Source organism: Lampetra fluviatilis, chromosome 47 (assembly GCF_964198595.1).
Source record: "Lampetra fluviatilis chromosome 47, kcLamFluv1.1, whole genome shotgun sequence".
In the NCBI taxonomy this organism is placed as follows: domain Eukaryota; kingdom Metazoa; phylum Chordata; class Hyperoartia; order Petromyzontiformes; family Petromyzontidae; genus Lampetra; species Lampetra fluviatilis.
The window spans coordinates 3,640,377-3,653,759 of NC_136321.1; the positions used below are offsets into that span (position 1 = coordinate 3,640,377).

Below are 13,383 nucleotides of genomic sequence, written 5' to 3' on the forward strand. Positions count from 1 at the left end.
CCACTAACACCGGCGACGATTATCAGAACCGTTCCTGGGCCTCCCCTAGGTCGACTCAGCCTCAAATTAGTACCCGGCGCGGTGCGTTAAACATCGCCACTGGGGAGACAAAGGCGGCCGGGCGTGGTGTTTGGCTGCCTCACCCCCGGCGCGTGCCGCGCCGGGGCTTCGTAGGTGCCACTCGCTGAACAGCACTTGCCCCGACAGTCTGTCAAGGCTATACGGGGGACCTTTGCCTTTGTGTGTGAGGTCCGGCTTGCACCCTCGCTCAAACCGAAAAACGACAGGCACCCAGGCCAGCGGTTAACATCTCAAGCCCCAAATTTAAATTTCGATTTAAAGCTTTCGTGACTGCAGGGATGCATCTTCTTGGTTCTTTCGGTAAAGTCACGTTCATCAGGGACTCGGAGACGCTTCCGCTGAGCGCTCTGGGTTCTAGCCCCGCCTTCAGCCGCCCAACCACAGCGACGATAACCGGGCACTCGAGTGGAGTGAGTTGGGGATCTCAGCCCGGTCGCCAGGGACTCGCGTAGAGACCCATAGACTCACATGGAGACCCATAGACTCACATAGAGACCCATAGACTTACATAGAGACCCATAGACTCACATAGAGACCCATAGACTCACTTAGAGACCCATAGACTTACATAGAGACCCATAGACTCACATAGAGACCCATAGACTCACTTAGAGACCCATAGACTTACATAGAGACCCATAGACTCACATAGAGACCCATAGACTCACTTAGAGACCCATAGACTTACATAGAGACCCATAGACTTACACAGAGACCCATAGACTCACATAGAGACCCATAGACTTACATAGAGACCCATAGACTCACATAGAGACCCATAGACTAACTTAGAGACCCATAGACTTACATAGAGACCCATAGACTCACATAGAGACCCATAGACTCACTTAGAGACCCATAGACTTACATAGAGACCCATAGACTCACATAGAGACCCATAGACTCACGTAGAGACCCAAAGACTCACGTAGAGACCCATAGACTCACATAGAGACCCATAGACTCACATAGAGACCCACAGACTCACATGGAGACCCATAGACTCACATGGAGACCCATAGACTCACATGGAGACCCACAGACTCACATAGAGACTCATACAATCACACAGAGACCCATAGACTCACATAGAGACCCATATACTCACTTAGAGACCCATAGACTCACTTAGAGACTCATAGACTCACATAGAGATTCATAGATTCACATATAGACCCATAGACTCACATAGAGACTCATAGACTCACATAGAGACTCATACAATCACATAGAGACCCATAGACTCACATAGAGACCCATAGACTCACGTAGAGATCCATAGACTCACTTAGAGACTCATAGACTCACATAGAAACCCATAGGCTCACAGACCCGTAGACTCATATGGAGACCCATAGACTCGCATAGAGACCCATAGACTCACATTGAGACCCATAGATTCACATAGAGACTCAGACTCACATAGAGACTCATAGACTCACATAGAGACCCATAGGCTCACAGACCCGTAGACTCATATGGAGACCCATAGACTCGCATAGAGACCCATAGACTCACATTGAGACCCATAGATTCACATAGAGACTCAGACTCACATAGAGACTCATAGACTCACATAGAGACCCATAGGCTCACAGACCCGTAGACTCACATCGAGACCCATACACAGACGTGCGCAGAGATCTCCATATTGTTGTTTGTGATTATGCACCGCTGCCAATGCAACGTCAGCTAATCACGTGCTCCCTCGGCAAGAGATGTCCCCATGCTTGGTAGCTCAGTGGTGGTAACCCTCGTTGGTGTGACGGCACCCGTCTGGAATGTTCCAGCGGACCCGCACGACACCGCACCCCGCTCACCACTCGCCACCACACTGCACCGCACACCACGCCACACTGCACCGCTTACCACACCGCATCACATCGCCACATCATTCACCACGCCACATACTACACCACACCACAACACACACTTCACCGCTCACCACACCACACCAATCACCACGCCACACACATTCAACACGCACCGTACCGCTCACCACACCGCACTACACACCGCACTACACACCGCACTACACACCGCACTACACACCGCACCACTGCACGTGCCTCCTCCTGACCTTGAAACTGATCCCACGACCTCCGCCCCCACGGCGTTGGACATCAGAGCCAACTAAAGCGGCGGCGCCGATCTAAACATAGCCCATTGTGTGCCCTGAGTGTGTAAGTGTATGCGTGTGTGCGTGCGTGCGTGCATGCGTGTGTGTGTGAGTGAGTGCACACTTGCGTGTGAGTGCACGCGTGCGTGCCTGTGCGTGCGTGTGGGATTACGTGCCTAAGAACTTGCCAGGGCCCCGCAGGCACGCTTTGATGTTCGCTCGGATCTCAGTTGCGGTTGGCACCGCACACACCACCACCACCGTCGCCACTGCCTCCACCACTACCGCCACCACGACCAATATCACTAACCACCACCGCCACTGCCGCTACCGCCACAACCACTGCCACCATCGCCACCACCGCCGCCACCGCCGCCTCCCTCCGTGGCAGTGCCGTGGGGTGGAGCGATCCGCTTGTGCCACACCGATGCTGCAGCGTGGACCCCGTCACGTGACGGTCAATAGCAAACAGGTCAAGAGGTCGGCGGGGTCAACGCCTCTAGCTCGCGTAGCTGTCGTGAAGTCATCCTAAATTTGACACCTTTGGGTTTTCCCATTTTTCAGCGACCTGCAAGGACATCTTTTTGTCATCGGCGTCGTCGCCGTCTGGCCGTGAGGTCTCTCCTCCCCTCGTTGCGCCGTCGGCGGCGTCCTTCAAGGCCCGCTGCTCTCGCGCCGCCGTGCGGCCAATAGCGCGAGGGGCTCGGGGCTTAATCCGGCAGCGGCGGTTTAACCGAAACCGACTCTGCTAGCGAGGCCTATCGGGCGGGAGCCTCTTGGCTCTGGGAGGGTCGCGATGTTGGGGGCCGGGCCCGGGTCGAAAACTCTTCGGGTTTGGCCACGTACCGATCCGTTGAAATTTTGTGTCGTGAAACTCTCAACCAACGTGGCCAAACTATGAACTGTTATTTTTATTTTTTTACGTGGTAAGGGCCGCTGAGTTACGCGGCTCCTTTTTCAGAAGTGGCCTGGCTGTCTCAAATGATAGCTCGAACGAAGTGGCTTATCGCGCGGACATTTGTAGCAGCCGCCAAATACTCCAAAAAGCGTGACGTTGATTCTCAGTGCGGGGGGGAAAAATCGGAGCAGGCGTCAACGTCGGGATCGAAAACAAAAACACCGCCTGTATACCAGGCGAGGTCGTTAACATCTCCGAGCCACCGTGGTGGCCCAAAACAGCTCCGGGGCACGGCTTGTGTCCGATTCCCGATGTTCGCAGGATGGCAGCAACTCCCCCTCCCCTGGCTGCCCCTCCCAATCCGACCCCTGCCCCCCGCCGACCATCGCGAGCGCCCTCTGGGAGCGACGTCGTTAACCTGGCGGACAAAATTTTTTTATCGGGGGTTCCTTCCGCTAAGCAAGCCGCGTTGGACCTCTCCGCCCTCGTGCCCCCCCCCCCAACTTGCCCCCCAGGCCCCCCAGGCCCCCCAGGCCCCCAGGTAGCGAGGGGCTTGCTGGGCTCGTGCTAATGGAGTCGTTCCCAGCTTCCCCAGGTCGTCCGTGCCACGGTGGCTAGGAGATGTCAACGACCTCGCCTGGTGCGCAGGAGCTCGTGGATGTGATCCCGGCACTGATGCCGGCATCACAGTGGCGAGATGTTAACTACCTCACCTGGTACACGGGAGGTCGTGAGTTCGATCCCAACCTTGACGCCTGCTGCTGTATATTTGGAGTGCGTGCGTCTCTCTCCTTGCGGTCGCGTGGATTTTTCTCCGGGTCCTCTGGTTTTTCCCTCCTCATTTTTCCATGAACGTCACGCGTTTAGAGTTTTTCTCCGTGATCACATCCCGGCCACTTCGTTGGGCTATCATTTGTGAAAAAGAACTGCATAGCTCAGTGGGTTTTACCTGGTAATATGAATATAGGTACATACTCGTTGTCGTCCTCTCTCCACCCTGCACAAGTCTGAAAATTTACTCCGCAAATCACTCGCCTGGATTATCGCGGAGCGATCATCGGCACCGACGCCCACTGCGACAACTTGGCAGCAGGACCCTTCTGGGGCTTGAGTGATTGAGATTGTTCCTTGTTGTTGTTGTTGTTGTTTTGTGTCCTGTAACTTCCCACTGCCATTTAATTTCATCCATCCTTTCCTTAGACTCGCACAGATATCCGCAGACTCGCTGAGACCCGTAGACTCGCACAGAGATCCATAGACTCGCACGGAGTCCCGCAGACTCGCACGGAGACCCACAGACTCGCACAGACCCGTCGACTCGCACAGAGATCCATAGACTCGCACAGAGACACGTAGACTCGCACAGTGTGTACGTGTGTACGCACGTGTGTGAGTGTGTTCGTGTGTGTGAGTGTGTACGTGTGTGTGAGTGTGTATGCGCGTGTGTGAGTGTGTACGTGTGTTTGCGCGTGTGTGAGTGTGTACGTGTGTGTGAGTGTGTACGCGTGTGTGAGTGTGTACGCGTGTGTGAGTGTGTACGTGTGTACATGTGTATGCGCGTGTGTGAGTGTGTGTACATGTGTATGCGTGTGAGTGTGTACGTGTGTGTGAGTGTGTACGTGTGTGTGAGTGTGTACGTGTGTATGCGCGTGTGTGAGTGTGTACGCGTGTGAGTGTGTACGCGTGTGTGAGTGTGTACGCGTGTGTGAGTGTGTACGTGTGTACATGTGTATGCGCGTGTGTGAGTGTGTGTACATGTGTATGCGTGTGAGTGTGTACGTGTGTACGTGTGTATGCGCGTGTGTGAGTGTGTGTACGTGTGTATGCGTGTGAGTGTGTACGTGTGTACATGTGTATGCGCGTGTGTGAGTGTGTGTACATGTGTATGCGTGTGAGTGTGTACGTGTGTACGTGTGTATGCGCGTGTGAGTGTGTGTACGTGTGTATGCGTGTGAGTGTGTACGTGTGTGTGAGTGTGTACGTGTCTATGCGTGCGTGTGAGTGTGTACGTGCGTGTGAGTGTGTACGTGCGTGTGAGTGTGTACGTGGGTGTGAGTGTGTACGTGCGTGTGAGTGTGTACGTGCGTGTGAGTGTGTACGTGCGTGTGAGTGTGTACGTGGGTGTGAGTGTGTACGTGCGTGTGAGTGTGTACGTGCGTGTGAGTGTGTACGTGGGTGTGAGTGTGTACGTGCGTGTGAGTGTGTACGTGCGTGTGAGTGTGTACGTGCGCGTGTGAGTGTGTACGTGCGCGTGTGAGTGTGTACGTGCGTGTGAGTGTGTACGTGCGTGTGAGTGTGTACGTGCGCGTGTGAGTGTGTACGTGTCTATGCGTGCGTGTGAGTGTGTACGTGCGTGTGAGTGTGTACGTGCGTGTGAGTGTGTACGTGCGTGTGAGTGTGTACGTGCGTGTGAGTGTGTACGTGCGTGTGAGTGTGTACGTGCGTGTGAGTGTGTACGTGCGTGTGAGTGTGTACGTGCGTGTGAGTGTGTACGTGGGTGTGAGTGTGTACGTGCGTGTGAGTGTGTACGTGTGCGTGTGAGTGTGTACGTGCGCGTGTGAGTGTGTACGTGCGCGTGTGAGTGTGTACGTGGGTGTGAGTGTGTACGTGCGTGTGAGTGTGTACGTGCGTGTGTGAGTGTGTACGTGCGCGTGTGAGTGTGTACGTGTGAGTGTGTACGTGTGCGTGCTCGCGGGGCCAAGCATGTGACCGGGGCGATGTTTATTACGACACTTAGCGCTGGCGAAGGTTCCAGATAATCCCCACGGAATTCCGCACGTGCCCTTGTCAGGATATCTGCTGAGTCCGTCGCGTTATTTATACTCGCCAACCGTGCCCCCCCCTCCCACCACGCCCCCCCACCACACACTCCTCTCCCCCCCCATCAACCACCACCACGACCACTTGTTTTCCTGAGCTGATCTCACATTAACCCGGGGCACCCCGCTAGCGCCCGGCCGACTCGCAGTCATGGCGGCAGTGTTTGGTTGTCCTGGTCCTCGAGCGAGCGCAGAAAATCCACGCGGCGTTCACCCGAACGAGGCAACGGAGTCGGCGGGCTGCCGGGGAGAGTGCCGTTAGCGAGCGCCTGTTAAGGCCGGCGGTCACGCCGCCCGGCCGCCCCCGGCACCCGCTGCACCGGGTGCTCATTTCGGGCTAAGTCTACCTAGGAGAGGAGGGGTACGGATATTCGTCACCGGCGTTGGGTCGAACCGGGGCCGCCGCCTGTTGCTCGCCGAGCCTCCCAGACGATAAAACACGAAGCGGCTCGCGCGGCAGCGGCGCCGTCGCGGCCGATATCACGACTCCGCAATTCATCTTCTTGGTTCTTTCGGTAAGAACCAAGAAGATGAATCCCTGCAGTCACGAAAGCTTTAAATCGAACGACTCCGCAATCGGTCATCGGTTCGGATCGCGCGAGTCGTATCGTGCGGCGTGCATCCTCCTCCACCCCGCACGGCCAACTGATGAAGTTGTGGCGGTGAACGGACGTGAGCCGATTTATCACCGCTCCAGCAGCGTCGTCACCGCTGGTGTTGCTGGACAGAGGCCCACGCACGCACACGCGCCAACGCACGCACACGCGCCAACGCACGCACACGCGCCAACGCACGCACACGCACCAACGCACGCACACGCGCCAACGCACACGCGCATACATGCGCGTGTGCTCAGTGTAGGTTTATAGCTCCCTGTGTGAGTCTGTGGGTCTCTGTGTAAGTCTGTGGGTCTCTGTGTGAGTCTGTGGGTCCCAGTGTGAGTCTGTGGGTCTCTGTGTGAGTCTGTGGGTCCCTGTGTGAGTCTGTGGGTCTCTGTGTGAGTCTGTGGGTCTCTGTGTAAGTCTGTGGGTCGCTGTGTGAGTCTGTGGGTCCCTGTGTGAGTCTGTGGGTTTCTGTGTGAGTCTCTGGGTCTCTGTGTGAGTCTGTGGGTCCCAGTGTGAGTCTGTGGGTCTCTGTGTGAGTCTGTGGCTCCCCGTGTGAGTCTGTGGCTCCCCATGTGAGTATGTGAGTCTCTGTGTGAGTCTGTGGGTCTCTGTGTGAGTCTGTGGGTCTCTGTGTGAGTTTGTGGGTCTCTGTGTGAGTCTGTGGGTCTCTGTGTGAGTCTGTGTGGGTCTCTGTGTGAGTGTGCAGCCGCTGTGGCTCCCTGTGTGACTCTGTGGGTCTCTGTGTGAGTCTGTGGGTCTCTGTCTGAGTCTGGGTCACTGTGTGAGTCTGTGGGTATCTGTGTGAGTCTGTGGGTCTCTGTGTGAGTCTGGGTCACTGTGTGACTCTGTGGTTCTCTGTGTGAGTCTGTGGGTCTCTGTGTGTAGTCTGTGAGTCCCTGTGTGAGTCTGTGGGTCACTGTGTGAGTCTGTGGCTCCCCCTGTGAGTCTGTGGGTCCCTGTGTGAGTGAGCAGCCGCTGTGGCGATGGTAACGGTGAGGGGAGCCCCGGTACACCGGGGCCGGCGTCACGTGACTGCCGACGTGACGTGACTGCCGACGTGCTTCTCCGTAGTTTGGTTGCGCCTCCGTTCAGCCGTGATCCATCCACTGCTGGATGAAGGCCTCCCCCCCCCACCCCAACTAAGCTATCATCACCTCCCAGGGTCACGATTCGATGGCTTCCTGTCCGCGGTGGACATGCTGTCGGGCATTCCACATTCCTTTGCCAGGTGCACGTCGGTCCACCAGACAACCAACGCCGAGCGACTCGCCGCTCATTTTATCGACCCCGGAGGGGAGGGGTGATGACGATGGGCTGAGTCAACCCCCCCCACCACCACCACCCAGCCCCACCCCCGACCCCCAACCAGGATTTGACCTCGCGACCTTCCGATCGCGAACCGCTCGCTCCACCGCTGAGCCACCAACACCCCGGCCCCCCCAGGTCGAATAATTATTCATCTGAATCGACGGCGCCCCCTTCGATGTCCGGCGCGGCGTCTAAGGGGACCGGCGGCGACGCTCGCAGGAGGTGACCATCGCCCGCTCGCTCGCTCGCTCGCCAGCGTCACGGAAAGAGATTTGAAAAATTGCTCCGGGAACGCGCGTAGCAAATCATCGCCCCTACCACCCCCCCCCCCGACCGACCTCTACCACCTCCCGCGAAAACTTGGCAGGACGCTGCTGGAAAAGCGAAGCGCGTTGTTTTAATATAACTTTGTCAATCCTCGCCGTCCCGCCCCGCTCCGCCCCCCCCCCTCCTCCCGTACGCAGCTGATGAATGGTTCGGCCCGACAGCAGGACGCGTACCCGGGTCTCCCCCTGTCGGCGCTCGCCAAGTGGGACGCTCTGCTCAAGATGAAGGAGACCCTCCTGCAGGAGAAGGACCTGGCCATCGAGAAGTGAGCTGCCCACCCGTCCGTGCAGCCTCGCGCCGGCGTGCGTGCGTGCGTGCGTGCGTGCGCCCCGGCAGAGGTCGCAAACGGGTTTTGATTCCTTACCCGTACCCGTACGCGGCCGCACCAGGGTCGCAAACGGGTACCCAGCTACCCGTACCCGTGAGCACATGCACATACACACGCGCGCACATGCATAGACACGCACACACATACGTACACGCGCATATGCGTACGTACATACGTTGTGCTTGTAAATGAAGACAAAAAGATCCCCCGTATAGCCTTAGCAGACTGTTGGGGCAAGGGTCTGTTAGTGAGCACCTATGAAGGCCGGAACAGCACACGGAGGGGGTGGGTGGCCAGCACCACACCTCACCGCCTTTGTCTCCCCAGTGGCGATGTTTACGCACCGCAGCAGCTACTCATTTGAGGCTGAGTCGACCTAGGGGAGGCCCAGCACCGGTTCAGATAATCGTCACCGGTGTTTGCCGTGAGCGGGAATCGAACCCGGGTGGCCGGGTGCGTGGCGCCGCTACACACACAAGCGCACACTCGTACGTGCACTCGTGCACTCAAACATACAATAACAACAGCGGCCGTTGTATGCCACTAAGCGGCGGTGACGTCACCGTGGCGCCAGGCTAGGTGCACCTGTGGAAGGCTCTCCGCTGGCAGGATGAGGTCACGGGACAGACTCAGGTGCCGTGGGCCGCGTCGTTTTACCCACACTCCGTGCCCGCGTTTGATGCCCACTCCAAAGCCCCGTGGCCTTGTGGGAATTGCTAGCGTGGGGGTTAACAGAAGGTGGCCAAGCTACAAAACTTCATGTCTGTCAGCCTGCGTTTCCATGTGTCTGTGTAGGCCTCGGCAAGGTAAGGTAATTTACCCTTTTTACCGGTAAAAGGGTAAAGGTAAAGGTGTCGACATGCCAAGGGGTAAGGTAACGGGTAGGGTAAAGGTAGCGCAGAAGAATTACCTTGTTTACCGCTCGCTAAAAGCTCCATGGCGCAGTCCGTGGCCTCCATTTAAAATTGGAATCATCGAGAGGTTTCTATATGAATGGAGCACTCCACCGAGCATTTACCTGTTACAAACCTTTTTCATGTGTAGCACCCCAGGAATTACCCTGTAATCGGGTAATTTGTATGGGGTAAGGGTAAAAGGTAGGGTAAAGGTAGGCTCGTTGCTTTTGACCTTTTACCTTACCTTGCTAAAGGTAAAAGGTAAGGGTAGAGTGATAAAATTTCGATTTAAAGCTTTCGTGACTGCAGGGATTCATCTTCTTGGTTCTTTCGGTAAAGTCATCACGTAGAAGGGAAGTAATACAATAATAAAACATAATAAAATAATTCTCACGACGTTACGGCCACAACGCAAGCAGCCGTCCTCAGGTGAAGAACAGGTCTGTCGATAAGACAGACTCTGTCGATAAGACAGACTCTGTCTTATCGACTCTGTCTGTCTTATCGACAGACATGTTCTTCACCTGAGGTGGCCAAAACGTCGTGAGAATTATTTCATTATGTTTTATTTTTATTATTTTATTACTTCCCTTCTACGTGACTTTACCGAAAGAACCAAGAAGGTAGAGTGATTGTATTGTGGTAAGGTAAAAGGTAGGATAAAGGTAGGCTCGTTGTTTTTACCTTTTATCTTACCTTGCCAAGGCCCTCTGTCTGTGTGTCCGTGCGTCCGCGCGTCTGTGCGTCTGCGTGCCCGTGTGCGTCTGTTCCTTCACGTATATCCCTCTCCGCGCGTCCAGGCAGAAGCAGCAGCTGCTGCTGCTGCAGCGGCGAGTGCAGGAGACGGAGGCGCGTCTCCAGGCGCTGGTGCTGCCCCCGCCGTCCGCACGCCCCGGCTGGCTGGACCAAGCCGCCCTCTCGCTGCACCTTCAGGTAAGGTGGTGGGGGCCCCAGGAACCCGGCGCCACGCTCCTCCTGTCGTGTTGTTGTAACGTTCCGACTCGTCCCCGACTGGAAAAAGAGCTTCGCGGCTCATCGGATTGACCCCCGTGACCCTGTGACCTCGCCGCCCCAGCAGGAGTCCCAGCTGGAGAGCGCTTCCCTGCGGGCGCAGCTGTCGGAGCGAGCCGGGGTGCTGGCGGCGGAGCGCGGGGAGCTGGAGCGCCGGCTCGCCGACGCCGAGCTGCGGGCGCGAGCGGCGGGCGAGGCGGCGAGCCAGGGGGCGCGCCAGCACGCCGAGAGCCTCGCCAGGGTAGAGGAGAAGGTGGGGGCCCGCGGGGGGGATGGGGGGGAGGGGGCGAGGGGTAGAGGCCCCCGCTCGCCCTGCGAGGAGCACGGCGCTACGCGGCGCCCTCTTGCGCTCGTCGCGTGCGCCGGCATGCACCGCGTGCAACGGACACACACCGCACACGCCGCGCTAACAGAGCACACCGCACAACTGCGCACCGCGCGTGGCAACGGCGTCTCTCTCTCTCTGTGTCTCTCTCTCTGTCTGTGTCTCTCCGTCTCTCTGTCTGTGTGTGTCTCTCTCTCTGTGTCTCTCTCTCTGTCTGTGTCTCTCCGTCTCTCTGTCTGTGTGTGTCTCTCTCTCTGTGTCTCTTTCTCTGTCTGTGTCTCTCCGTCTCTCTGTCTCTTCCGGGGTAGCTGAGACACAGGGACAAGCAGCTGAGCTCCATGCGCAAGCGCGTGGAGCGCGAGGCGGAGGCGAGGGCGGAGCGCGCACGGCGCGTCGAGAGCCTGGAGACCTACCTGGCCGACCTGCCCACCCTGGAGCACCACCAGGCCCTCCGCCTCAAGGTCACGGTTGGGCGGGGGGCATGGGGGGGGGTGTGGGGCAGTGTGGGGCAGTGGGGGGTGTGGGGGGCAGTGGGGGTGGGGGGGGGCAGTGGTAGGGGGCGTGGGGGGCAGTGGGCGGCGTGAGGAGCAGTGGGGGGCGGGGGGCGGCGGGGGGCGTGGGGGGGGGGCGGGGGGGAGTGGGGGGGGCCATGTGTGTGTGTGTGTTTGTGGGGGGACGAGTGGAGCGCCGGGCGGATAAAACGCAGCAAGTTGGCAGAGTGTGCGAGGAGCTTGGGGGTGATGCGTCTGCCGGTCGACGCGGTCAGTCAACGCACGGCCCCCGGGTTCTGTCGTCACGACCACCACTGCAGCCGGCACCGCTGTCAACGTAACGAGGCGGCCCTGGTTTAAACAGCTGTGCTGCGTATAAACCGTGAAAAAATATAAAAACTACAAATGCTACTACACGCTCACCCATCTGCTGCGCTTGCAGCGGAAAGTTAAAGACCCCGCAACACACTCTGACTCCCCCGCTCCGTGTTCTTCCTGCTGCCTGCAGCTGGAGCAAGCGGAGGCGCGAGCCGCCCAGCTGGAGGGCTCCACGGCGGAGCTCCAGGCCCAGCTCCGCGAGAGAGACAGCCGCCTCCGCGAGAGGGACTCCCTGCTGGACAGGTAGGGCCCTGGTGGCCGTGGTGACGTCACCGCGACGTGCCGCCCGATGACGTCATCGTCAATGACGCGCGACGTGCCGCCCGATGACGTCATCGTCAACGCGTGACGAGTCGCCCGATGACGTCATCATCACTGACGCGCGACGCGTCGCTCCACAACGTCATCGTCTTGGCCACCGAGGATTTGCACTTTGGCTGCTGGTTTCTTTTGTCGCCGAGTAAAACTTGTTAGCCGAGTGTCGATTAGTTTCCTCTGGGGTGAGCCCTCTTGGTCCACCTGTCTGTCCGACCCTCTCTCCATTTCTCCAGCTGTCGCCCGTCCGACCCTCGGTCGGTCGATGTATCCGTCGGCCCGTCCGTCTGTTGGTCCGATCCTCCGTCTGTCCATCGTTCCGTCTGTCCGACCCCCTTGCCCGTCCGTCTGTCCCCTCTGTCCGCCGGACAGGGAGGCGCAGGCGGCGTTAGCGCAGAGGCAGGCGGAGCTGGAGGGACGCGCCGCGGAGATGGAGCGTGCGCTGCGGGAGCGGGAGGCAGAGGGCGAGCGGCGCTTGGCGGAGAGCGACGGGGAGCTGCGCTCGCTCCGACACCGGGAGCAGGAGCTCGTGGCCACCGTGCAGACGTAAGCGACGGGCGGGGGCGATTGAACGGAACGAACAGAGAGACAAAGAGAGGGGCGGACAGGCGAATGGACATACACCCAGCGCTGTGTAACGCACGGCACGTGCACCACTCCCCTACCCTGTGTACCCCTCGCCTGCTCCGTGTACCCCCCCCCTCCCCTCCCCACGTACCGCTCACCTCACCCGTTGTGTATATCACTCGCCCCTCTGCACCGCTCGCTCTTCCCCGCGTACCCACGGCCCGGCACGCGTACCCCTCAAGCTGCCCTGCGCTCTACTCGCCTATCCTGAGGACTCGTCACTTATCACCCCGCGTGCCACCCCCCCCCCCCCTCCCCCCCCCCCCCCCCTTCGGCGCCAGGCTGCAGCAGAAGGTGGAGCGCTGCCTGTCGGATGGCGCCCGGCTGCCCGTGCTGGGACTCGAGTCCCTGCAGCGCGACAACCAGCGGCTGCGCGACGACTGTGATCGCGCACGCAAGGTGAACCCTCCCACCGCCCCCACCGCCTCCCCCTTCCCCCGCCTCTTCACGCACAGTGGCGTGACCCGCACTGCAGCGGACGACGTGGGGTGGAGCGTACCAAAGCTTCAAGGTCATTTATTAGGTGTAGCCCTGTGAGCCATTCGGCTCTTGAATCGGGTGCAACCGCAACAAACAGAAACAAAAACATGAACAAGAAAACATCTTAAAGTGAACATGTGACTAAGTGCAAACAGAAAATCCAAGAAAAGACAGCAAAATGTTGCAGAAAAAATCACTGTACACCAACGCTGTGTGCAAAAATCCCAATGGGATGCAAGTCAAACAACAACAACAACCACAAGACAACTTAGATTAAAGCCATCAGTCTTACTCCGTACTACAACAAACAAGCGTGGCCAAACCAGTAAACTTTTCGAAATCACCAAAATAAAACAATGAAACAGTGATCATCGG

At 58.1% G+C, this 13,383-nt stretch overlaps 1 protein-coding gene across 1 annotated transcript in view; it reads left to right on the forward strand.

The window, feature by feature from the left end:
* LOC144947795 (centrosomal protein of 85 kDa-like) overlaps window positions 1-13,383 on the forward strand; it is a 71,389-nt gene that overhangs the window by 36,303 nt on the left and 21,703 nt on the right. The window contains exons 3-9 of the mRNA XM_078877149.1: window positions 8,295-8,422; window positions 10,182-10,314; window positions 10,460-10,645; window positions 11,026-11,178; window positions 11,717-11,829; window positions 12,274-12,447; window positions 12,810-12,927. Coding sequence (XP_078733275.1) covers window positions 8,295-8,422; window positions 10,182-10,314; window positions 10,460-10,645; window positions 11,026-11,178; window positions 11,717-11,829; window positions 12,274-12,447; window positions 12,810-12,927 — 1,005 coding nt within the window. The remainder of the gene's footprint in view (window positions 1-8,294; window positions 8,423-10,181; window positions 10,315-10,459; window positions 10,646-11,025; window positions 11,179-11,716; window positions 11,830-12,273; window positions 12,448-12,809; window positions 12,928-13,383) is intronic.